General features: G+C 37.5%; 1 protein-coding gene across 3 annotated transcripts in view; it reads left to right on the forward strand.

Moving 5' to 3' along the window:
* msrab (methionine sulfoxide reductase Ab) overlaps positions 1-10,522 on the forward strand; it is a 44,607-nt gene extending 34,085 nt beyond the window's left edge. For all 3 annotated transcript variants that reach the window (XM_065288257.2, XM_065288259.2, XM_065288258.2), the window contains exons 5-6: positions 2,586-2,692; positions 9,766-10,522. In XM_065288257.2, the coding sequence (XP_065144329.2) occupies positions 2,586-2,692; positions 9,766-9,939 (281 nt within the window). In that variant the 3' untranslated portion in view covers positions 9,940-10,522. The remainder of the gene's footprint in view (positions 1-2,585; positions 2,693-9,765) is intronic.
* Positions 10,523-26,991: the final 16,469 nt, after the last annotated feature.

Raw genomic sequence — 26,991 nt, forward strand, 5'->3', positions numbered from 1 at the left:
TTTTCTCTTAATTGACGAGATATCTCGTCAATGGGGGTGAAAGAGTTAAGTTTGAGAATTAAAAAAAAAGTTTGCAGTGTACAAAGTCTTCGTATTAGGAAATCAAATTATGTTGTATGGATTGATTTTATGGTGCTTATTTGTCATTTGGGAATGCGAGGAGTGAAGTTCATACACTGTATGAAATTTCTGGTTGCTTTGGCTTAAAATTTTAAGTATAGTCAAGTTGAATTTTTATGTCTTTTTTACTTACTATTTTTTTATCTTGACAAGTGATGAGTTGCTGTATACGTGAATGTTTGAATGCATCACTCAGATATCTTTGTTCACATTTCAGATTTGCCAAATTGATTCAAAATATTAATCTTTCTCTAATTTGTGACCCTGGACCACAAAACTAGTCATAAGTTGCATGGGTATATTTGTAGCAATAGCCAACAATACATTGTATGGGTCAAAGTTATACTTTTTTATGTCAAAAATCATTAGTAAATTAAGTAAAAATTGTGTTCCATGATCTTTTGTAAATTTCCTCCCGTAAATATATAAAAATGTATTTATCATTAGTAATATGTGTTGCTAAGGACTTCATTTGAACAACTTGTCTCAATATTTCAAGATTCCAGGTTTCAAGTAGTTGTATCTCAACCAAATATTGTTAAAGATTGATTATTTATTAAGCTTTCAGATGATGTATAAATCTCAATTTCAAAAATGGACTCTTATGGTGTTGTGGTCCAGGGTCACATATTTCACTTCAGAAAACATTCATTAAGCCACCCGAGTCATTTGAATTACTTTAATGATACCATTTTAAAGAGTAACTAAACCCTAAACCAACTTTTTTTAGTAAATGATCTGTAAGAATGATGCTTTATTAGTGCTGTTCATTGATTTTAGTAAGTTTTTTGACATTTGGATATAAAGTGTTTCAATACTACAATATATAGTGTAAAAACGTCTGATTGCTGCCCTCTTCAGGTTGAACGGTGGCTACTGCAGTTGAATTTTCCTATTGGATGTTGGGTCCAAAAAATGACTCGTGACGTAAGCAGGTTCAAGCTCACCACGCCCTTGTTACGATCTCACCACACACTTGATACGAGCTTAGTTCGTCCCCTCTATCTTCGTTGGGATCTGCCCACTTTTCTTGCATTTTTCAAATATTGCCAGTGGGTGGAGTCACGCTCTCACCAGGGGTTTAGTTACTCTTTAAGTACCATATCGGAAGATAACATGATGGCATTTTATTATAAAATTGTTTGTGTTGTGTTGAAGAAATTAAGTTTTATACATCTGGGATGGGCATGGGGGTGACTAAATTATGAGAGATTGTTTATTTAATGGTGACCTGTTCTTTTAACTTCCAAATCTTAAAAAAATGCACATCTCGAGACATCTCAATTTCATAAGAATGATGCTTTCTTCTTGTATGATGCATTTGGTCAAATTAAGAACCATACAGCCTCAGGGTCAAAGAGAAGGTCATTGGCTGTCGCTTTGGGACTTTTTTAGGATCAGCCAATCAGAGCGCAGTGCTTTGGCCTTTGAAGAGGGAGCTACTGTACAGAAGGCACTGTGCTGTAGAAAGCTCATGGCAAGATGGCCGACATTCAGTACTGCTGAGAGAAATGACAGAGCAATATTAAACAAAACTATTTTAATTATTTTTTAACATTAAACCTCATGGCAAAATTGCTGGGTAATATATGGTCAAATGTGACCCTGCCTGTGAAAAACCATCATATATTTTTTGTGATTTATGGTTTTCTACATAAAATCATCATTTGTGAAAATATAACCTTGATATCTTTAATATTGACTAAGGTCATGTCAGATATTTAAATTAATAATTGAAATCATTAGATGGATGATGGATTTCTCAGATAGGGTCACAAATATCATTTGAAAAGTTGGCATATGTATAAAGAGTCTAAAGGCCTAGTCCACACATTCATTGGTATTTAAAAAAAGTTTTTCCCTCCTTTGTTTAAAACAGTTTTTCACGTCCACACGAACATGCAAAACCCCTGTATGAAGCGCTGTCAAGAGCATGCCAATCCAACTGAAGGCAACATATCCCTAAAGTTAAAGACTAGTGCTGTCAAACGATTAATTGTTTACAAAATAAAAGTATGTGTGTACTGTGTGTAATTATTATGTATATATAAATACACACACATTCATGTATATATTTAAGAATCAATTACATTTAAATATATATTTATTTATTTTTATATTTTATATACATTTTAAAAAACTATATATAAACATTTTCTTACATTTTTACATAAATGTGTGTATATTTATATATAATAATTACACACACATATATTATGCAAATACAAACTTTTATTTTGTCTGCGATTAATCGTTTTATAGCTCTAGTAAAGACATGTTGGCCATTTAGAAACCATTGCAGTCTCGCATTGGCACAAACAACAACGTCACAGGCCAAAACTCCAGTTTTACCGGCTACACAACGACGCTGCAACCAGAGTTTCTTATAGTCTTTTTCTTAAATTTTTTTTGAAAATACCTGTGGTCCCAAGAATCTTTCTAAAAGTGTTTTTTTATTGTTTTAGGAATGGCACAGGGAAATGACCATGGCACACAGTATCGTTCAGCCATCTACACATACAGCCCAGAACAGCAGGAGCTGGTGATGAGGAGCAAGCAAATATACCAAGAGGTGCAGTATCTCGAGATATACTTTACTTACAGTGCATTACAAGCTATACATTTTCCCCTGGGTTTGATGCTATTACCTTTGCACTGCAAATGCAATGCTCTACCAACTGAGCTGTAGAGGAGAATATGTTTGTTTTTCTAATGTAAGATGTAATTAAGAACCTAGTTCTGTCATCTCCTCACATTAAATGTTCTTCATTCTCAAATAATGACCACACACTCCTGTCAGAAAAATATGGACGCTCATTTACGCCGCTCGTCTTGATGGCTGGACAGTTCGCCTTAAAATTTGGGTGGCTTACAGCAGCGTGGTGTAGCTTAGCTTCATATTGTGAGATGCAGATGCTTGGGTAATCCATCACCATGGTAACCCAGTGCTCCTCAGGCCATAGGTCGTGTTTTGTAGGCTCAGATGTGATATTGGGGTAAGGTTAATGGGGTGGTGTCGGGAGGTCGAGCAAGCCCGTTTGGCCTTGGCCTTGTGAGTATCAGGGGTGAGAGGTCACGGTTGTGGGTGGCAGCTGTGGTTAAAAGACGCAATCAGATTGGGCGACCAAAACGGACGTGCTGTTGATGGCCATACAATATGTAATATGCACAAGAGATGTTGGCACCAAACACTTTTTAGGGGTCCCATAGCATCTTTCTCAATAAAAAAAGAGTGAATAAAAAATTTTCTTAACTTAAAATGTACTCTTATTTTAACTTAAAATGAGATTTTGTGATTTGGTCAGACTGCTCGCCCTTCTAGGTGGATTCTGTCCTAAAACTGGGCAAAATTAATTGATGCAGGATAATCTGGCAGCACATTTTTTTTAAATCATGTTAATGCATATTTTATTATTATTATTATTATTAATATTATTAGTGTTGTGTTAACCAAATAAACTATCATGATTGTTACTGCTTCTACTAGGTTTAGTGATTTGAACCCATTACTCTGGGTAAAAGAGAAAGACAACCTAGTTTTGAGTTACTAAATTGTCAATATTGTATTCGAATTACTCACCAGTTTCACTAAAACGTATAAAAAGTAATAAAAGCATTATTCATTACTAATAACACGGACAATAGAAATAAAAGTATTTTTAAATCTTTACATTATTATATATTTAAACTTGAGTCAAACATGGAATCATGTAGCCAGTTTAGCGCATCTTTATTAAAAAATTTCTTAATATAAAGTATGCGCGGTTACAAAAATCCGCCAGGGCACGTACAGTACAATTCTGATGACGGAATTTGTCATGCGCACTGTACACTGACCCGCGCGTACGCGTAAAATAGTTTAAAAAAAGAAAACTCTGGCCTAAACGTTGTAAAAAACTATATAAATACATTTTGATTTGATTGATTAATTGATTGAATTAATATGACTGACCTAATGTATATCAATAGGATCGACCTAACCTACTGTGCGTGCACACCGCAAGCGACCTCATTGTTGCATGTCGCTAGACTTCCAATGAGGCCATTAGGAGGCGTTCCTAATAACAACTATAAAGAAATGATTAACCGTCCTCGTAAATTACGAAAGACAGATGCCGTGAACTCCACTCATTGTTTTTAGCTCCCAAAAGTTGCTTGTCATTTGCATAAAGTCTCATTGTTTTCAACTTTGTCGCGTAGCTGGACACGGCCACTTCTTGTCGCCAATGGTAGCATGTGTCGCCGAAAATCACCAAGCTTCCATTGAAACCTTGAGATTGTGTTGCTCCGCTGTCACTAGTCGCTGGCTACTAACGATAATCATCCATATTAACTTTATTTTCGAAACACTCGAGAAAATGACCTATGTTCTGTTTGGTGTTGTTTGTATATCGTAGCTAGACAGTTGAACAGTAGCTGGATGCGACACAAATTTAATCAATTACTCCTGATAGATTTCCTCTGTCTCTCCCGATTCATCGCAGTTGAAAAGCAGTGCGGAGAAAATCTGAGGTGGTTTCGAAGAACGGCGATGTTTCATAAGCAACAGTGATGAGAGCAGACATGTTAGCCCAGAGTCATTTTTTTTTAAGTTTGAGAAGGACACATGCGTCTGCATTTGCATTTGTTGTACTACAGTAAAAAGCAGTGGTGCAAAGTGAGAAAAATGAAGCTTTTTTGAGGACACTTTCACCGGGTTAACTTTAGATGATGAATCAGACCGACATCACAGACAGATGGGAAATGAATTATTAGCGCCCATCGAGAGTCTCTCGAAACTCTCCCATCAGTGATGGTGGTCATGGAGAGGAGATGCTCATTTAACTGCTGGAGCTGAGCGAGGGAGGGGTGCGCTAATAAAATGTAGAAATTTGCAGAACATCAAAGAGTTTTTATTCAGCCGACTTGTGTGAAAGAGAGACACGGAGGGTGGAAAGTACATTTCTACCGCAGTAACGCAATTTCTCAAAGTTATTTTCGAGGGTTGAGGTGTTTTATATTTGCTTGTGTTTTGCTGTAGATATAACGATTTATTTTTAGGTATTTAGGTATATTTTGGGGTGTTGGTCCAGATTAAAGACTACAGAGAGATGATCTATCTAATATGTAATTTCATTTGTGACCCTGAACCATAAGTAGCACAGGTACTTTTGTACAGGTGTTTGTTTTTTGTTTTTATTTGTATATCTGGGACTACGGATGGAAATAAGCATTGTGCTAAATCTGGCGTATTTACGTTAACTTTGATTGTACGTTCTTTAATTTACTTTAATTGTACGTTCCCTTTAAATGCTTATATCTTCTGTATGCAAATGTTGATTCATACCAAAATGCTTTTTTGCATAGTTCTGTTTGACACATGAAAACGTCTCGGGTTACGTATGTAACCGTTGTTCCCTGAGAAGGGAACGAGATGCTGCGTCTCCCTTGCCATACTTCCTGCGTCCCTGTAACGCCGTCTTTTGCAATATTTCAGATAGCGATATACTTCCTGGCTCCCGCGTCACCCTGTCTTTGTCGTTAAGCCTCACCATTGGTTGAATTTGATATACACATTCAGACGCACTTACACCTGGAAGCGTCCCCAAAGTGTCACCACAGTGACACAGCGTGAGTTCCCTCGAAAGGAAACTGTAACAATGTATCTTAAAAGGTAACACAATGTAACCTTGCTCTCACTTGAAATGTGTCCCCACATTTAGTCCTTGAATTTGAGGGTATTGGACCTGGAAAGTCCTTGAAAGGTCCTTGAATTTGAAGGTAACTAAGGTGTGGGAACCCTGATTACATTGTGGGTCAAAATTATTGATTTTTCTTTCATGCCAAAAAATATTAGCATAAAAAGATCATCATCCATGGAGATATTAATAAATTCTATATTGTATATATTTGTATGTATTTATTATTAGTAATATGTGTAAGGACTTTATTTGGACAACTTTACATGCCATTTTCTCAATATTTTGCCCCTCAGATAGTTGTATATCGGGCAAATTTTGTCTTATCCTAAAAACCATACATTGATGGAAATCTTATTTTTTCAGATTTCAGATGATGTATAAATTTCAATTTCAAAAAATTTACCCTTATGCCATTTTGTGGTCCAGCGTCACATTTATGCATTGCTTTTTCTTAAGCTTCTAGTGGACGTGAAATCAAAATTCACTTTATTTGCTTTTAAACGCATGTTATTTGTCTGGTTGTGTACAGTGTTTTACTAATACAGTGTGTAGTGTTTCAAATTGTAAAATATACAATAATCCTCTCCCAGTTGAAGTGAAATTACTTTGCTTTTCAGACTTTCAACCTCTCCTCTCCACCCACCCGGCTCGATTCCGGCACGTAACACCCACTGACCCAATTGCATCCATTCCCGATGGATATAATCCGGCCCGAAATTACTTCCCATCGACTCTCCTATTTCACTGAAAACTACGAAAGTGAAATAGATTGCAAACAACATTTCACACTTACTTTAAAAATCCAGCATGCATTTTCGAACCAGCCTTTCTTTATTTTTCCTGCATGTTAGCAGATTGTGATATTGAGCAATAATGTATTAGTTGGTCAAAGGTTGCAAAATCACCTGGTTTAAATCGCCACACGATCACCTCAGGTCTTCAAAACGCTGTTATGACAAAATCTTAGCCCTGTGTCACGTCGGGTGTTATTTCAAACACGTACATCATACGCGCACACTTTGATCTGTCTTCTCTCACAGGTCACATGACCCTCCGCTGCTGCCTTTTCGCTCTCTCACAAAATGCAGGAACAGTCGAGAATGACAAAATGGATTCCTGACTGTATCCAAACGTGCACATCCACGCTCAGACATTTAAAATAATCCCTGACAAATGTGCGTGAAGATAGACATGGATGCATTAAAAAGCAGCCTTGGCCCTTTACACTTTATTTCTTATATGCTTTGTAAGTCTCTTATAAGTGGATATACTGTATATCACATATAATGTGTGTGTGTGTATATATGTGTGTGTGTTGTATACACCTACACATGGAGCAGGACTGTTATATGTGAAAGTTGTTTGAAGCAGCAGTATTTAGCGTTTATGGGCTTGACATCTTTGTTACATTCAAGTTATTTTGCAGCTTTATCATTATAAACAAAGTTACCTTGCTGTCTATTATTTATGCTGTAATGGTAAAAATAGGACAAGTTGCGGTAAAAATGTACACTGAGACTGCGTTAGTGCATAACTCTGTGTGTATTTGTTTAAAGTGTTTGATACGTAAGTTAAGTTTCCTCCAGAGACCCACAGTGAAGTACAAATTGAATTAAAGCTGATGGGAAAATAAAATGAATTATGATTGAAGTATACAGGAAATGGTTGGAATAATAATAACATTGGCAATGGTGAGAGAGAGAGAGAGAGAGAGAGAGAGAGAGAGAGAGAGAGGATGCAAGAACACTTAGTGCCACTAGTTGAGTCATCAGTCATATGAAACATATTCAAATATGCAAATACTTATGTAATTTCTCTCTCTTTCGCTCTCTGTCTTTCTTGCTGTGTTTGCTTGACTGTACACAGAAATGTTTGCCTTTACCAGAGACACAAGCCGTCGTGGATAGGCACAGATATTTGAGACTATATTTAAAATGAATTGCATCGTTTTACTCATTTAAATCATATAAATTGCTTTGGACATGTAAAAGTTATTAAATACAAATTCGCAAACACAGAAACGAACTATTCGAAATTCACACACTATTAAAAAAATGCATGCAAGTGCAATAAAATTGGTTATGCAAGTCAATTTTAGGTTTTTAACTAGTGATGAGTTGACATAACTTAAAAACAAGTTGAAATTGTTTAACAGAATTTATTAACATAATTTTATTATGTCTTCGTATGAGAAGTTCAGATTTATATTCCACCTGTCAATAAAAAATATTTTTAGCAGCATTTTTGCTATGTGACAACAACTGCTAGGATTTGTTTTTTTACGAATTTCTTTACAAATCATTGCCATTTTGACAAAACCTATTATCTGTGCTAGCTTAACATTACATTTGGGACAATTTCGCAGAAACACAGCTAAATGTTTTAATGCATAATACTACGATCAGTAAGTGTTCGTTGTTGACATCACAGCTGGGTCAAAGTCTTTCTCATATTGGCACCGGGGTTAAGCTCCAATCCTTAAGTTTTCTCTCATTTTTACCACCTTTCTTTTCCACATACTTTAATTTAGATTAAATTGTCCTTTCTTTTTACTCCAGGATAAATATAAAATGGTCTTCTGTCATCTTTAGCAAGTGTAAGATGACAGTTCATAAGAAACAACTGTGCTTGAATCTGAAACCCAGTGGTTAAGATTTTACAATAGGCTTTCAACATTATACAATGTTAAAGAGGTTATCACCGGATAAAACTTAATTCACAATTTTTTTTATGGACAAGAAATGATACATTTTCTTTTTATTGATATCAAGGCTGCATGGTGTTGTTTCTGCAAGCTCTTTGGTCATTCAGGGAAAACAAGAGTAAATGACACAGACTTCTGTCTCCACCTGGTGGTCGGACTCTAAAATTACATACATTTGAAATTCTCACTCTCTCTCTCTCTCTCTCTCTCTCTCTCTCTCTCTCTCTCTCTCTCTCTCTCTCTCTCTCTCTCTCTCTCTCTCTCTCTCCCCCCTATTAATTTTCAATTCAAAGGAACTTTATTGGCATGATTGTGTGTACATTGCCAAAGCATATACATAAAACAAGAAACATGTAATAACACAATAATAGCAACCATTAAAGGGAAAAATCATGCAAATCTGACCTTTTTCATGTTTAAGTGCTATAATTGGGTCCCCAGTGCATCTATCAATCCAGAAAATGTGTAAGAGATCAACCCAGTAACTTTGTTTCACATTCTCTGAAAGCATGTGAAAAAATATCTTAATTTGGAATTTGGCTCCCCTTGTGATGTCAGAAAGGGAAAATACCGCCCCTTAATCTGCACTATCCAACCACAGCACTGCATTTGGTGGAGAGAGAAAATAATTGACAGCACAATTGAGTTTAATTTCAACAAAGCACCATTATGGCGATCAATGTTTGCATTTCATCAGCTCATTTGCATTTAAAAGGATACACCTAAAAATGGCACATTTTTGTTCAAACCTACAAAGTGGCAATTTTAACATGTTATAATAAATTATCTATATGTTATTTTGAGCTAAAACTTCACATATGTACTCTGGGGACACCAAAGATCTAAGGTGGAATTAAGTACTAATGCAAATAAAATAAAATTAAATATATTCAGAGAATATTTACAATATATAAAATAGACTTTGAAATATAAACATTTGAAATATACAATTTTACATTTACAGAGGCACATAAAAGGTAAAATAAACCTTGTTTGTTTGTTTGTTATGGTATATCTCCCTCAAGTTTACATTTTTGATGTTCAAAGGAGGTCTCTTTGGTCTGGTAGTACCCGGTATATTTTTTGCTTTTGGAGTTTTGTGGTGTGGCCCCTAGAGGGAGACAGAACTACATTCATGTCTCTTCAAAGCAGTTTTGGACATTGTCTGGCTTTAACTTTAAAATAATATTGCTTCTCCCTAGACAGAGTTTGGATTCTGTCAAAATTTGCCATCATTTAAATTTTTTCTTGCTTTTCTAGGCCCTGACTAAGAAAGGCCTGGGTGACATTACCACAGAGATCCGGGAGCACACCGATTTTTACTATGCTGAGGACTATCATCAGCAGTACCTGCACAAGGTGCCTAAAGGTTACTGTGGGTTGAAGGGCACGGGGGTCATCTGCTCTTTTGGAGAAGAAAAAGATGAACTTTGACACATTATTGTGTACTGTTTAAAACTGAGTGTCAATGAGGTCTTTGTATCTAAAGAACAAAAAAGTCAATTCCTTTTTTGATTGCGAAATCAGGAAAAATCCAAAGTGCTCAGAAATAGCAGAAGAAATTATTTAGAAAAAATTGAAAGTGCTCTTTGGTAAAAAGGGTATTCAAAACGTAAAAAAAAGGAAATACAAGGCACTCTTCGTATTTCAAAAAATATTATAAAAAGCCTTTATTGAAGAAGGCTATCTGTGCCGCTATGCATGGGTTGCTGCCCAGTTTAATGTTATATAGCCATGTTTAAATAATAGTTTTTCTATTGATTTGATAGAAATATCTTAAATAAATATCAAAACAAATAGACAAAGAGAACATTTCTGTTATCATTTGCTCATCCTCAGGTTTTTTTGCACGTGTGTGATTCATCTGTGGACCACAAAAGGTGAGTTTTTGAAGAATATGCCAAAAGCATATTTTATTTATGTAATGAAAGTAATTGATGACTGAGGCCGTCAAAGTTTTTTCCTGTAAGTATTTTTTCCTGCTATGGAAGTTGATGGGTGCCATCAACTGTGTGGAAATAATTGGAAATGCATTTAAAAATGTTTAAACTGGTCTTAGCGTGTTATGAGCCTGGTTTCCATTAAAGATTTGCACAAAACTTTAGCATCATTTTCTAAATTTTGATAAAAATCTATTGCGAAATCACGTTTCCATTAACCGATGTTGTGCGACTAAAACATAATTTGTGCGACGACTCTCAAATCGATTTTGTACCATTAGGTGGCAGCACAGATAATGTCATTATACTTACTTGTTTAACATTATACTATACTAAAAATGGCAGGCTGAATTGCATACTGCTTACAGTCTTATTTGTCACTTTTAGCAAAAGATCTGTGAATTTTAGCTCTACAAATCACTATCAGACATGACTAAGACATAACAGTGTTCTTGTTTAGCATTGGTTTTGAATACATTAAGACTTACTTAAGAGGTACCCCGAGACGTTGAAGACCTGTATGCTTTAATACTTTATATTTGCCTTCAACTACTAATATTCATCGATAGAAAAACAATAAATATTTTCATTGCGTCAAAAAACCCAACATGCACTGTCAGAAAAAAAGGTACAAAGTTGTTCCTTTTTCTGTCGCTGGGGTGGTACCCTAAAAGGTAAATTTTTGTACCTTTATGGGTATAAAACACATTAAAATGTTGTACCTTATGGGGTAAAATATTATACTCTAAGGACCTATTGTATACCTTAAAGAACAATTTTGTACCAGTTCAATTTTAAGGGTTCAAACAGTTAACTGTACCTTTAAAGGTACAAAATAGATCCTTAAGGAACAGTAATGTACCCCAAAAGGTACAACGTTGTATTATGTTTATATACCTTTAAAGGTACACGGACAAAGTCACAGTTTTGTACCTTTTTTCTGACAGTGTGTAATACTCATTTTAACCTATAGAGGCCGCCATTATGTTTCACGTTCTGAAATTGATTACGTGTAATGGTTGTTGTGGGATATTACTACAGTTTACTATAGTAAATACTATATAGTTTTTTATGTGAGAATTTTTTACTCACACTCTTGCTTTTATTTTGATCTTCTGTAACTAGTCTTCTGTATTATTTTTCATTTATGTTACTCTCTATGAAAGGGCTGCCAGAAGACCTTATGCTTTTTTTAATGAAATACAGACCAAATATCGCCACCTGCTGTCTGTTTGCGTTTATAACTGATTGAAGACTTGTTTATCACGTTTTCCTCGCTGTATTTGTACATAAAAAATGTGGCTGTATTTTACTCACCCTCTTTTCAGCTTTATAATGACATTAGAGAGAATATATCAAATGAAAGCTTTCAAATAAAACCCTTTATTTGTTCTATTTTTATCATCTCTCAAATATGGGTAGGTTTCTTCAAAAATACAGAATATTGAGCAAAAAGCTGAGATAATTGCTTTGCTGTGAAGGACTTTTGATAGAGATTAGATGCAGAGCGATCATCAAAATATACATGAAGATTGAACTGTTTGGTCTGAGGCAGTGGTTCCCAAACTTTTTCAGCTTGCGGCCCCTCTTGTGTACAGTGCATTTTTCCACGCCCCCTGAAGGAACATTTATGACAAAAACAGTTTTAAAATGTAATATTTTAATTAAACAAAACATATACAATTATACCTAGTAGTGCTGTTGGTTAGTTGGCTTATTATTTTTTAGGTTTTATTACACAGAATGCATGATAAATGAATGCATTTTATAAAATGTCATAAAACTGGGGCCCCCCTGGCACCATCTCGCGGCCCCCCTGGGGTCTAATGGGTTGCTTCCGGGTTTTATAAGTTGGGTAAGAGCACCATCTGGTGGATAATAGCGGAATTATGGACGGCTGGAAAAAACTCGTCAGTGGCAGAGAAGCGTTTTCTCTTATCTCGTCAATGGCGGTGAAAGAGTTAATGGATCAGTCAGAGTACAATATGTTAGAAATTAGTTTTATTTGGATTTTGAGGGTTTTTGTGGATGCTAGACTTGATTCAATACTTAAAGTGTCAAAATCTCAAACTTATGCATAATATACAACAACAAGATGTTAATTCCGATCATTTATTTGGAAACAAGGCTTGTTTCTTGAAATCTATATTATGTTTGTTTATTTAGTTGAATGTTACCACCTACATGCTGCTATAATTATGATGGCTTCACTATGGGTCATCTCAGCTGTACACACTGAGAGTCAGCTGCTCGTTTTAGAAAATGAAAAGATGTTTAATGACATGCTGGTCTCCTGACTTGCATGACAACTAGATAATGATGCCATGGTAATCTCCTTGTTTACATGTTTGCTAGGTTGAATAAGAACCTAAAGTATCTGGTTTAGGTCCCTAAGCGCAGTACAGTGGGTATTGTGGTTCTAGATTGAGGACCACCGTGTGCTCTTAAACTGGGTCAACAAAACCAGCAGAAGTGATGATTCTGGAAGTTGTATGTGGTGTGTTGTCGTCTGGTGATGTCATTGTGTTATCTGTCATCTCTGGGATGAGACGCACACATGATTCACACACAGCACCTGTATGAGGAGACAGATTTCTGGGAAATGAAACATTCAGCTGCACACACTCCCACATGTGTGCTATATGCACATAGCTGTGTGTTTACCACTAGACATACATTGGGGTTATATGAACACATTTCCATGTATAGATCCTACTGAAGCGCATACACGCTTGCATGTAAGATCTTCGGGTCTGGTTTTGTCATATTGTGCTAGCTTATCTTTCTATAGTTTAATGTGATCATTCAGAAGTCAGAGTTATTGTAACTTACTAATGCCGGTGATATTTTTACAATGAACTTGTGGTGCCAAGGTCATGTTTACTGGATGTCAGTTTCTTTCAGATACATGCAGGTGTCCTGGCAAAATAACCACGTTTAATAATGGTCTCACAATAGATATCCAAAACATTTGAATTTGTGTTGCTTTGTTAATTGAAATCTTGTAAACCATATCTCATTTAAACTCATGTAAGGCTTATTTTTAAGTGCAATTTGTCTCGAGTTCAGTTACTAAGTCCAGTACAGCCACAAATATACCAACAAATACAAAGTCGCAGCCGCACAGGTGTAGCGTTGTGTTCATTCAACCAGACACACTCATGCACGTATACGCACACACCCTGACACACTGACAAATCTAGAAAAAGCTTTTTTGTTGACCGCAGTCTGATTTCCTCTGCTCTATTTTCTCTTTTCTTTTCTTTCTTTGTGTCTATCTCTTCCTGACACCTGTGTGTAGGTGTGGACCGTGCTGCAGGTGCTCTGTCTCTCTTTCTCTCTCGCGCGCGCGCTCCTCCTCCCCCCGTGAGGTTATTTTGGTATGGTGGAGATATTTTTTGCATTTGTACACATGTGCCTCTCTGGCTCGTATATGCCGCATGGCTATAAAAATCAGCTCGGCTGTGGGTATGTCCCCCTGTGGTTACTGCTGCCTGTCTATCTGAAAGATCAAGCTTTATCAGCGCCTAGTTCTTTAAACTGAAAAACTATCTCGCTGGTAAAACTGCCTTTCTCATACCTTATAAGATGAATTGTGTTTGACCGTGATTTTAAGCTTTATTTACTTAAACAGCATCTGAAATGAATATTAAACGAACCAATTTTTGGTAATTGGACAAAAATATACACTCTTAAAAATGAAAGTGCATCACGATGCCATAGACCACTGGTTTTCAAAGTTTTCGGCATGCGCCCCCCTTTGTGTACGGTATATCCCCCCACCGCCCCAAAATTATTTGGCATAAAACAAACTCAATCAACCCAGCAACAAGTACTACACTTTAAAAATTAAAGGTGATTATAAGGTACTTCACAGCGATGCCATAAAACAGTGGTTTTTAAACTTTTTTAGCTTGCAGCTCCCCTTGTGTAGGGTGCATCCCTTTGTGGCCCCCCAATGAAAATTTATGACACAAAATATTACTGTAAAAAATTAGCTGTAATTATGCAGCTGGTTGCAGATAAAATACTGTAGAAGATAAAGACTTAAAGGGCCCTATTTTAACGATCTGAAACGCAAGTGCGAAGCGCAACACGCAAGTGAGTTTGTGGGCGGATCTTGGGCGCTGTTGCTATTTTCCCGGCGTGAGAAATAACTCTTGCGCCGGGCGCAAATCAATAAGGGGTTGGTCTGAAGTAGGTTCATTATTCATAGGTGTGGTTTGGGCGTAACGTTAAATAAACCAATCAGAACGTCATCCAACATTCCCTTTAAATGCAAGGGTGCAAGTTCCATGGCGGGTTGCTATTATTATGACGGATTTACCAGCCGCACGCCAGGTGCGGTTCACAGCTGAGGAGACTGACGTTCTTGTAAGAGCAGTCAAAGACAGAGAAGTTGTTTTGTATGGGGATGGGAGAAACCCGCCCAAATCAGCGTTGGTTAAACAGGCGTGAGAGGAAATAGCCACAGTCTCATCAGCTGGCATCCCCATCGTTGCGCCAAGCGCTACAAAAATGCCAGGAGACGGGGGAATCCCAAGCTTGCCAGCATAGATCGGGCACGCCGGGTAACGGGAGGTGGATCTGCCTCTACACAGACGCCAGCAGAGGACATCGCTGCGTCCACCCTCAGCGCTGAAAGGGTTTGGGGGCTTTGAAATTGGACCCAAGAAACGCAAGCAAGGTCAAACCCCAAAGTACTCTTACAAATCAAGTTCATATACATTAAGGTTTCTTATGAAAACATTTTATTTATTATTTACATAAAATAAACGTAATACAGCCACACAACAAACTTATGAAAATATTTTAATCGTTATTTGCATGAGAATTTTTTAACGCAGCCACACAATAAATAAAAACTTTCACCACAATGCTCACCACTATGATTCCCCTTATGCGTCTTTTGCAGCGATTTTTGTGTGAGCATACCAGTGAACACCCCTGACCACTCGGTGAGTTTCACGTCTTTGTAAACGAAAGTTTAATGCATTTTAGGAAGGATTGTTCCAGTGCACCATTAAACCCATTGTAAAGCTGGGAGGTGAAACACAAACCCCCCAAAATTCTCGGGGCAGCCGCATATGTCAAAATTTCAGTCAAAACCATTCTATTTCATCATAAACAATCTGAAAACAGGGCTTTAAGTGTAAAACACCGAACTTGTCCTTTAACATCACAAACAAAACGTATGAAATAATTTTAAACTTATTTTTCTGAGGTTTAATTACACAATGTGTGATTTATATATTTTATGAAATATAAATATAAATTCATCTTATAAAGAACCTTTAACATCAAAAGATTCTGAATGATTCTTTGAGGAACCACAAATGGTTCTTCTGTGGCAAATTCGCGTCTACGCCGCTTGAACATTTTTTATTTACTCGCTTCACGCGCGTGAAATTCTAGTCATCGAAACATTAATGCAAAAATTCACGTCATGGGAGGGGCTTCTATGACGCCGCTTGCATCCTGTAATCACTTCACTACTAGAGCAAGCACGTGATTGGTTAACGCGTTGTGTTTTTTCCATCAAAGTTCAAATTTTTCAACTCGGGCTTGACGACCGTGGGTTCACATCAGCCACATTTGAGGCGTAAAATTCGCTTCTACCGCATCTAGTTTGCCGCTTGAACATTTTTAATTTACTTGCTTCATTTGCGTGTGAAATTTTAGTCATCGAAACATTCACAGAGAAATTTGCGTCATGGGAGTGGCTTCTGCGACATGGAGCAAGCTCCTAATTTGTTAATGCAGCGCGTTTTTCCGGCAAAGTTCACATTTTTCACCTTGCACGTTTGCCGCGGCAATGCTCAATTCGCACCATTCGCGCGAACTAGGCAGAATCACGTCTACCGCGCTAAACACCTCATTCGCTCCGCAAGACCTCCAGACGCACGTCAACGCATCTTCACACGAATCAGTCACACTTGACGCCTCTACCGTGGCTGGTGTGAACGCAGCATGAGAACCACTGTTGCAACGCTGTTAAGTACCTTATAAGCACCTTTTATTTTTAAAGTGTAGTACAGTCAAATAATTGCTGGGTTGTTTCCACCCATGGTTAGGTAAAATAAGGACAAACTCGACCAATGGTTTAAATTAATCCAGAAAATGACCATATTTGACCCAACCATGGGTTAAAAGTCTGGATTTTACTGTACATTTACTATATATCATACTTTTGGACATACTTTTTAATAATATAAAAAATAAAAGTTTTTTGCTCCAAATCCAGGACTTAATGTTGACTTTAAATTTGGATGTTTTGTGATGAAGGAAAACAGGACAGTATAAAATTTGGCTAAAGCAGAGTAAATTGTTTGCACAAATAAAAAATATATATAGACATAAAACTATACATTCGTTTTGGAGTACGCCCCCCTTTGTGTAGGGTCCATCCCTTAGCGGCCCCCCAAAGAAATTTCATGACATAAAACAATCTCAAACAAAACATATTAAATGATACATTGTAGTGTGTTGGTTGATAGCTATATTTTTAAGGTTTATGATAATAATGTATTTTACAAAATTTCATAAAATATGGCACCATCTTGCGCCTCCCAGTTTGGGAACCACTGCTCTACATCACATAATTAATTTAGCAAAATGTGGTTTGGTGTGCTATAAAAAGGTCTGTAAATGTTGTTCACCCATCATTGACCCATTAAGTTCATTTAACCTTGCTAGCCAAGCATCAGCAATTGCTATTTACATTTACGCATTTTATCCGAAGCAACCTATTCATGCAATACATTTGATCTGTGTGTGGGTATCCTGGGATCAAACCTGTGACTTGTGCACTGCTATTGCTCTACCAATTGGGCTAGAGGAAAACTATACAGACATAAAACTTCATCATCTCCAGGAGATTCTCTGATCATATTGGTGACTTTGTGCAACAGTATGAAGGCATCGAGTGTGACAGAGCCAAACTGTCCAGGTGCAAGTGACTGACTCCTCCCTCTCTCACACACAGGATGAAGACACTCGGCAGTTATTTCTGTGTTTCCTGTCATGGGTCCCGCACACACACACAGGTGCAGTGGAGAGTCACTCAGCGGGGAGACCATCAGCCAGTCACATGCACGTGTGTGCGACCGGACACGATGACACGCTGTGATATTCCCCTCCCACCCTCAAAATATGTGTTGGGTGGGCGGAGCGATCACTTGAAGGGCAGAGGTCAGAAATCCCTATAAGGGAAGATGTGTAGAGCAGGGCGGAGACGTACCGGCGCAGCACAGCGCCCACATCTCGCAGATGTGCTGCCTGAAGAACACTGAAGCTTACTGGGCAAGCACAGAGACGGCAGTGTGCCCTTGACACACACATGCGAACTCACACATACGCACTTTCGCAACCAGGCGTGATTGCTCCATTAGGAGGTTTCTCAGCTGTGCCTGTTACAGCTGCGAACGCACAATTATAGCTTACTTAGACACCACACTGCCTCCGGTGACACGCGTAGACACACCCAGGAGTGTATAGTACACATCCCTGTCAGATATCTAAGCTATGACCCAAGGCACACACAAACTGGTTCATCATGCACCTGTTTTGATTGGGGGTTAGGGTTTTTTGAAGCCCACACTGTCAAAAATAAAGGTACAAAACTGTCGCTGGGGCAGTACCCTTTAAAAAAGGTCCTAATATGTACCATTAAGGTGCAAATATGTATTTTTGAACGGCCAATATGTATCTTTGAAGTACTAATATGCATTCTTTGGGTACAAAGGTGTATCTTTTTGAAAGGGTACTGTCCCAGTGACAACTTTTGTACCTTTACAAGAGAGTGCATTCATCATCCAAATAAGGAATCTGTATGACTCCGGTGGGTCTTTTGAAGCAAAATGATACGTTTGTGAAAAAACGGTGGCACGCCGACTCGACGTCTGTATGTAAGCCGATCATTGGTTCTCACGCGACATGTGAGAACCAATAAATGTCTTGCATACTGACGTGAAGCCGCCATTTTTTATCTAGATGTGTTTGCATTCAAATGCGATGTATCGATTGCTAAATATTGCTTAAAATACGAATTATTTTCTTTGTTCATTATCGTTTAACGTCAGCACGTACGGCGATCATTGGTTGCATAAATGTCTTGCATACTGACGTGAAGCCGCCATTTTTTATCTAGATGTGTTTGCATTCAAATGCGATGTATCGATTGCTAAATATTGCTTAAAATACGAATTATTTTCTTTGTTCGTTATCGTTTAACGTCAGCACCTACGGCGATCGTTGGTTGCATAAATGTCTTGCATACTGACGTGAAGCCGCCATTTATGATCTAGATGTGTTTGCATTCAAATGCGATGTATCGATTGCTAAATATTGCTTAAAATACGAATTATTTTCTTTGTTCATTATCGTTTAACGTCAGCACGTACAGCGATCGTTGGTTGCATAAATGTCTTGCATACTGACGTGCAGCCGCCATTTTTTATCTAGATGTGTTTGCATTCAAATGCGATGTATCGATTGCTAAATATTGCTTAAAATACTAATTATTTTCTTTGTTCATTATCGTTTAACGTCAGCACGTATGGCGATCGTTGGTTGCATAAATGTCTTGCATACCGACGTGAAGCCGCCATTTATGATCTAAATGTGTTTTCATTCAAATGCGATGTATCGATTGCTAAATATTGCTTAAAATACGAATTATTTTCTTTGTTCATTATCGTTTAACGTCAGCACGTATGGCGATCGTTGGTTGCATAAATGTCTTGCATACCGACGTGAAGCCGCCATTTATGATCTAAATGTGTTTTCATTCAAATGCGATGTATCGATTGCTAAATATTGCTTAAAATACGAATTATTTTCTTTGTTCATTATCGTTTAACGTCAGCACGTACGGCGATCATTGGTTGCATAAATGTCTTGCATACTGACGTGAAGCCGCCATTTTTTATCTAGATGTGTTTGCATTCAAATGCGATGTATCGATTGCTAAATATTGCTTAAAATACGAATTATTTTCTTTGTTCATTATCGTTTAACGTCAGCACGTACGGCGATCATTGGTTGCATAAATGTCTTGCATACTGACGTGAAGCCGCCATTTTTTATCTAGATGTGTTTGCATTCAAATGCGATGTATCGATTGCTAAATATTGCTTAAAATACGAATTATTTTCTTTGTTCGTTATCGTTTAACGTCAGCACGTACGGCGATCGTTGGTTGCATAAATGTCTTGCATACTGACGTGAAGCCGCCATTTATGATCTAGATGTGTTTGCATTCAAATGCGATGTATCGATTGCTAAATATTGCTTAAAATACGAATTATTTTCTTTGTTCATTATCGTTTAACGTCAGCACGTACAGCGATCGTTGGTTGCATAAATGTCTTGCATACTGACGTGCAGCCGCCATTTTTTATCTAGATGTGTTTGCATTCAAATGCGATGTATCGATTGCTAAATATTGCTTAAAATACTAATTATTTTCTTTGTTCATTATCGTTTAACGTCAGCACGTATGGCGATCGTTGGTTGCATAAATGTCTTGCATACCGACGTGAAGCCGCCATTTATGATCTAAATGTGTTTTCATTCAAATGCGATGTATCGATTGCTAAATATTGCTTAAAATACGAATTATTTTCTTTGTTCATTATCGTTTAACGTCAGCACGTACAGCGATCGTTGGTTGCATAAATGTCTTGCATACTGACGTGCAGCCGCCATTTTTTATCTAGATGTGTTTGCATTCAAATGCGATGTATCGATTGCTAAATATTGCTTAAAATACTAATTATTTTCTTTGTTCATTATCGTTTAACGTCAGCACGTATGGCGATCGTTGGTTGCATAAATGTCTTGCATACCGACGTGAAGCCGCCATTTATGATCTAAATGTGTTTTCATTCAAATGCGATGTATCGATTGCTAAATATTGCTTAAAATACGAATTATTTTCTTTGTTCATTATCGTTTAACGTCAGCACGTACGGCGATCATTGGTTGCATAAATGTCTTGCATACTGACGTGAAGCCGCCATTTTTTATCTAGATGTGTTTGCATTCAAATGCGATGTATCGATTGCTAAATATTGCTTAAAATACTAATTATTTTCTTTGTTCATTATCGTTTAACGTCAGTCATCCAAAAATGTTTTTAATTATATTTGGGTCGCCAATTAAACCTTTGTAACTTATATAGCACTACACACCCCCGCATCCCTGGTTCCTACATTTATGCCGCAATGACGCTACGATGAGCATTTACTACTTTTAAAAAATGCGGGTCTGGTACAATAATTTTTTTTTTGCAGCCGGAGTTGCGGGCTGTTTAGCTGAGAACATCGGTCGGGTCTGGGTTGTTTATACATTGACCCACGCATTACTGGTCCCCTTACATGGAGGTCGCCATTTTGCATCGCCATATTTTTACAGTAGCCCTAAACGGATAAACGGCTTTACAAAGTGTGTTTTGTCACTACATTGTCTCAGACGATGACATGTTTGTTTATGTGGCGGCTACCGTAGCATCTGTATACGTTACGAAAGGTAGGGCCTGAGCTGTGGACTAAGCCGCTGATTGCAATTTGCAATCTCGCCTCTAGATGCCACTAAAATCTACATACAGCACCTTTAAAGGGCACCTATTTCATTACTAAAAAACTACGTTATTTTGTGTATTTGGTATAATACAGTGTGTTTGCGTGGTTTATGGTTAACAAAACACATTAGTTATGTAGCTCCAGATTTCCCTCTCTTGCTGAAACGCACAGATTTGGTATAAAATCTTACATTTATTTTAGTCTAGTACTGGTCTAATCCCTGTCTGTGAAACCGCCCCGTAGTGTTAAAATGCCTTTTGTTGTTTTACAATAATTGTGCAATTTAATCCAAAAATGCAGATTATATTTTGAAGGTTGTGTTGATAATGACTTCACAATCTGAGGACACAGGTGTTACTGCGCACAAAGCTTTTTAGGTCACTGTGTCCACTGCTGTCATCCATCAGCCGCTGTGTCAACAGGAAGAGGAAAACGTGCGTGTGACAGATATCAGAATGTGCTTTTCTTAATCTGTGTAGAAGATCACCAAACACTGTCAGATCAGAGACATAAAGAGACAAAATTCTGCTGAGAACCAGCAGATTGAGAAACTTCATTTGCAGATTGAGAAACTCCTTTTGTTTCCATATGAGAGAAACTTGCTTGTTGTTGCGCTTAAAGTCCCCATGAAATCAAAACTGACACTTCTTATTTTTTTTATGGAATATTGCAGTGCTCATTATAAACAATTTTACTGTATGGGTCATTTATTTTTTATTCATGTGTCCTCAAACTTTAATCAAAACTAAAAATGTACTTCCGCCCTCTTGTGCCAATCATTCTCTGATGATGTCAGCTTGACGGCTTGGGTGGAGCATCCGTTAACTCCGCCTCCTCCAATTGTCAGTCTGCTACGAGTTTCATTTCTAAATGAAACTCCTACTTTTCTTTATTCATTCAATTCCAAGTAGGAAACACAAGCCAAGCTTGCAACTTTTCCTTGTGTGATATTCTTGTTCACTCACAGTACAGATGTCAATTGCGACTTCCTGTTCACAGGACTTTAAAGGAATAGTTCACCCAAATGTGAAAATTCTCATAGTTTACTCAACCTCGCGCCTAACTTTCTTTCTTTAGTTTATCATGAATTGTTTTATATAAAAATACCATTGTTACTGTGTGTCAACCATAGCATGTAAAATATATTGACGTAGTGTCCCTGACCTCAACCATAGGTTTGTGAAGAGCTTTTGTGAAAAGCCAATAGTTGGTAGGGACTGCCATCAGCACCTTGACATCGCGTCACCGCACATTACTCGCAGATAGCCGAAAATGGGTAAAGAGGCGGGACGTGGGTGAAGCTGAAGTGCCTGGTTGCTCTTCCTAGTGATGTAGTACTTGAGACGGTCTCGGACTTGTTCCTTCAAAAACTCGGTCTTGGAACACAATGGGAGGAGAAGGACTCATAATTTCAGACAGAGTCCTCGAGACCAACGCATTTTGACAACAATAATAATAAAATGGCATGTTGACAGGCATTATTTGAAAATGACATCCCATGGTGCAATGCAAAGATACTGCCATCAGAGCCGTTTATTTATCTCTCGAAAAATAGGCAGAAGATGATGCATGTGGTAGGGATTTTTTTTAATGATAGTAAAAACATAGTCCATATTAAGACGTTAAGACTGCTCCTCTAAACAATTCCCAATCTAATTTAGTCTGAAGGTCTAACTGTTGATTATTAACTGGGGTGATATTAAATCATGAATATGAAAACTGACATGGTCTTGGTCTCAACTCAGTCCCAACTCCTAAAGGACTCGGTCTCGACTCGGACTTGCTTCCTTAAAGACTCGGTCTTGACTCAGACTCAACTGAATTTGAAAACCAACGGACTCTGTCTCTACTCAGTCTCAACCCTTCAAAGACTTGGTCTAGATTCGGACTCGGCATAGGTGGTCTCGTCCCCATCACTAGCTCTTCCCCGTTGTGAGGTATATCCAAGTTAAACGGCTTCTGAAAAAAGCTAGAACTGGACTTGAATTCGTCCATCGAGAAGTCATTGGTTCGTTGGAAGTTATGTCATGTTGCCAATTGCTTATCGCTGCGATCTTTTCCTAATACCCGCCCTCTTGCCTTTCCTTGTGACCTGAAGTAAAGAGTTGATTTGCTTTTGCTTTTTTTGAGGGCACATTCATTTTTTTTAAATAATGAAGCTCAAAGATTATTCATTTGTAAAAATGCCACAATATTCCAAAATAAAAGGTTTTCATTTCAATTTCATTGTGACATTAAGGTGGGAAGAAAGGTTTTTGGTAGGGTTTGTTATTTTGTGACTCTAGACCGGTGCCTTCTTTTCCGAGGAGCCAAAAAAGCAAAATATGTGTTCGGTGCGTCATGTGTGCGGCTCGTCATGTCAAAATATGTGTTTGGTGCATCATAGGAACCTATGTGCATCGCGTGTCATGTCAAAATACATGGCTGCTGCAAACACGTAAAAAGGGTTCATGATAAAAAAATTGACGCGCAACGCACAGGTTCTCATGACGTACACGAAACACATATTTTGACATGACGATCCACACACATGATGATGTTTTGACTAATTTTACATTAGTGTCTCTTTGGAAAAGACGTCACGGCTTGCCACTGACTCTAGATGGAGTTCTCAGTGTAGTTTATTTTTCAAAGTCTCAGATGTTTCTCCTAAAATACCTTAGGTCAGTAGAAAAAAGATCTTATTTCTTGTTTTGTATTCTCAATTTAAATGTGGTTTCTGTATAGTTTATGAATAATGCAAGTTTAGGATGATTGAATAAATACACTTTTATTTTGCTAACATGTAAGGTTTGAGCTCAGTGAGCTTATAAAATAACTGTGAATATCACAGCCCAGACAATTTAGTCTTGAAAGAGTTCATATTAAAAACCCTGATGTTTAATTTAAGACTTAGGATCTTACAAATCCTAAAACACATGAATATAATATGAAAACCAGGAAAGTTTTTTCCATTTAATCTGCAGTCTGTGTATAATAATAGTTTAGCGCTCATTTAAGTTCACTTTAATATTTTAGTCTGTTTACGACTTATATATTTTTTTAAGCGTAATACTGTATGCTCTGCTATCTAATGTAGTACATTTTAATGTTTTTTTTTTTTTTTTGCATGGGTGGGGCTTAAAGAAGATGCTGAAAGATCTATAAGCCTGCGATGAGCTGTAGATGTCGGTTTGTGTTTTGCTCAAGTCGTGAAGAAGGTTGTTTTTAAGCAGATCTAGAAACCTGGGCATCCTGTTGATGTGTGTAGCCCAGCAGAAAGCATCGAAATGTTAATATCAGTACACAGAAGACATGTTGTTTTTACTCTGTGGTTAAACAGGGCTCTCTCACAGCACATACACACGTTTTACTGCAGCAGGCCGCAGAGTGCAGTCTGCAATAGTGCGTGGGCGAACCTCGCTGTAGCTTTTAACTGCATGGGACAGGCAACGTGTTTGTGTGTTTCTGTGTGTGCAAAGGACAGGTTGAGGATGGGTGCAGAAAATGCACCTCTCCAAAACAGCTTGTCCCGCAATGACTCATTTCCATGTTCCTCTCCTCCGCATCTCGCCACCTGTATGCACACATACACTTACACTGCAAAAATGTATGTTTTAACTAGTTTCTGGTCTTGATTTCAAGCAAAAATATTTAAAAATTCCTTTAAATGGAGATGCATTTACTTGATAAGCAACATGGCCCAATATATTGAGTCTGGTGAAGATATTGTTTTGAGATTTGAATTAAGTTTACATTAAGCATAAACTCACTTGATTTTCTTCATGTCAATTATTTCTGATAATTTCATGATTTAATTTGAATCCTTAAAAAAACGACAATTAGGCCTGGTTTCACAGAGTAAGCCTTGGTTAAGCTGTAAGACATGGAGCTAGCTTTTATAAACATGCCTTAGAAAAACATTACTGGTGTACATCTTAAAAGAAAACCATGGTATATGTTAAAGGAATATTTCATTTTCTTAAAAGAAAAATCCAGATAATTTAATCACCACCATGTCATCCAAAATGTTGATGTCTTTCTTTGTTCAGTCCAGAAGAAATTATGTTTTTTGAGGAAAACATTGCAGGATTTTTCTCATTTTAATGGACTTTAATAGAGCCCAACATTTAATACTTAACTCAACACTTAACAGTTTTTTTCAACGGAGTTTCAAAGGTCTATAAACGATCCCAAACGAGGCATAAGGGTCTTATCTAGCAAAACAATTGTCATTTTTGACAAGAAAAATAAAAAATATGTACTTTTAAACCACAACTTTTCGTGTAGGTCCGGTCCAGCGCGACTTAACGTAAATGCGTAGTGACGTAGGGAGGTCACGTGTTACATATAAAACACACATTTGGGGACCATTTTAAACAATAAACTGTCACAAAGACATTAATTAGTATCAGTTGACATACAACAACGTAGGAACGGTCCTCTTTCAAGACGCTTGTAAACACTGGGGCGGAGTTTCACGTTCGTCCTCTGTGACCTCTTGACGTCATGACGTATTGCGTAGGGTCAGCTGGCGCATCACGACTGGATCTACATGACGAGAAGTTGTGGTTTAAAAGTGTATATTTGTTATTTTTATTGTCAAAAATGACAATCGTTTTGCTAGATTAAGACCCTTATGCCTCGTTTGGGATCATTTAGAGTCCTTTGAAACTCCGTTGAAAAAAACCGTTTAGTGTTGAGTTAAGTATTAAATGTTGGGCTCTATTAAAGTCCATTAAAATGAGAAAAATCCTGCAATGTTTTCCTCAAAAAACATAATTTCTTCTCGACTGAACAAAGAAAGACATCAACATTTTGGATGACATGGTGGTGAGTAAATTATCTGGATTTTTCTTTTAAGAAAATGGACTAATCCTTTAAGATATGCCAGCGCAAGTTGTTTTTACACTAAACAAAATTATAAACTTGCCACTTTTGTTTTTGCCCCCATTTTTCTGACGCACTATGTTTGCGTCATCTGGTTCTGTGCTTCTATTGGGTCTTGATTTGCCGGTTGTCGTAGGGAGATGTCACACAGCAGGATTGTAACACAAAATTTCTGACACTGCCAGAATTTTGTCGGAGGATAATTTTGATCGCAACGGTCATTAATCGGCTGTCTGTGAACATGTCAAACTAGCGATCAAAGATGGCAGATTTTAGCCTAGGATTCCAGAAATCTTTTAGGATTTCAAAATTTGTTCCAGACAGCTAAATCGTGGCTGAAATCTCACAGTGTGCACCGGGCTTTAGGCTGGCCACAATAAAAGGCCATTGGAAAATGTGCAGTTTTATGAATCTTGAGACAAAACTATGATGTTAAGACATGTCAGTACAAGATGTTTTTAAATTATGGTAGCTCGAACATGCATTTTAGTTTGGGACTGGACTAAGCCCTGTCCGGGAAACTGCCCAAATATGTGTTGCTGTTTAAAACTTTTTAAATTATGTTTTTATTATTGTTATTATTCATTATATTAAAAAAAATCCAGATTATGATTGCTTTGTCCCCAATGTATAACCAATATACACAAATAGGCCTACTCATGCAAGTGTGTCCCATATATTGCCAATTTCAGTTGCCGGTTCTCACTGATGCAAGAGTTTTCAACAACAATGAAAGCGGATCTTAGTCACTTTGTGAATGACAGATGTTTAATTTCCCGAGATATCTGTAGAGTTCTATGGGCCGTCTATTGAGGGGCCTGTTTAATGTCATCAGATTTCTTCATAGGGAAACCCCAGCCTCCTCCATCCTCACGCTCCATTGGCCGACAGGGTCATCTAGGGTTTGAATGAATTAAAGTAAAACAATCAAAGTTTGTTATTTTCCTCAAACTAAATGCATTTTGCCTGTAATAGCAGGCAAACGTGACAACATATAACATCTAGTGACATTTTTTGCAGGTTTTAATATGAACATTGACTTTGTACACTGCTTATGCATCAGTAGTAGGGTTGTAGTGCTTGAGACCGGTACC

This window comes from Paramisgurnus dabryanus, chromosome 17 (assembly GCF_030506205.2).
Source record: "Paramisgurnus dabryanus chromosome 17, PD_genome_1.1, whole genome shotgun sequence".
In the NCBI taxonomy this organism is placed as follows: Eukaryota; Metazoa; Chordata; class Actinopteri; order Cypriniformes; family Cobitidae; genus Paramisgurnus; species Paramisgurnus dabryanus.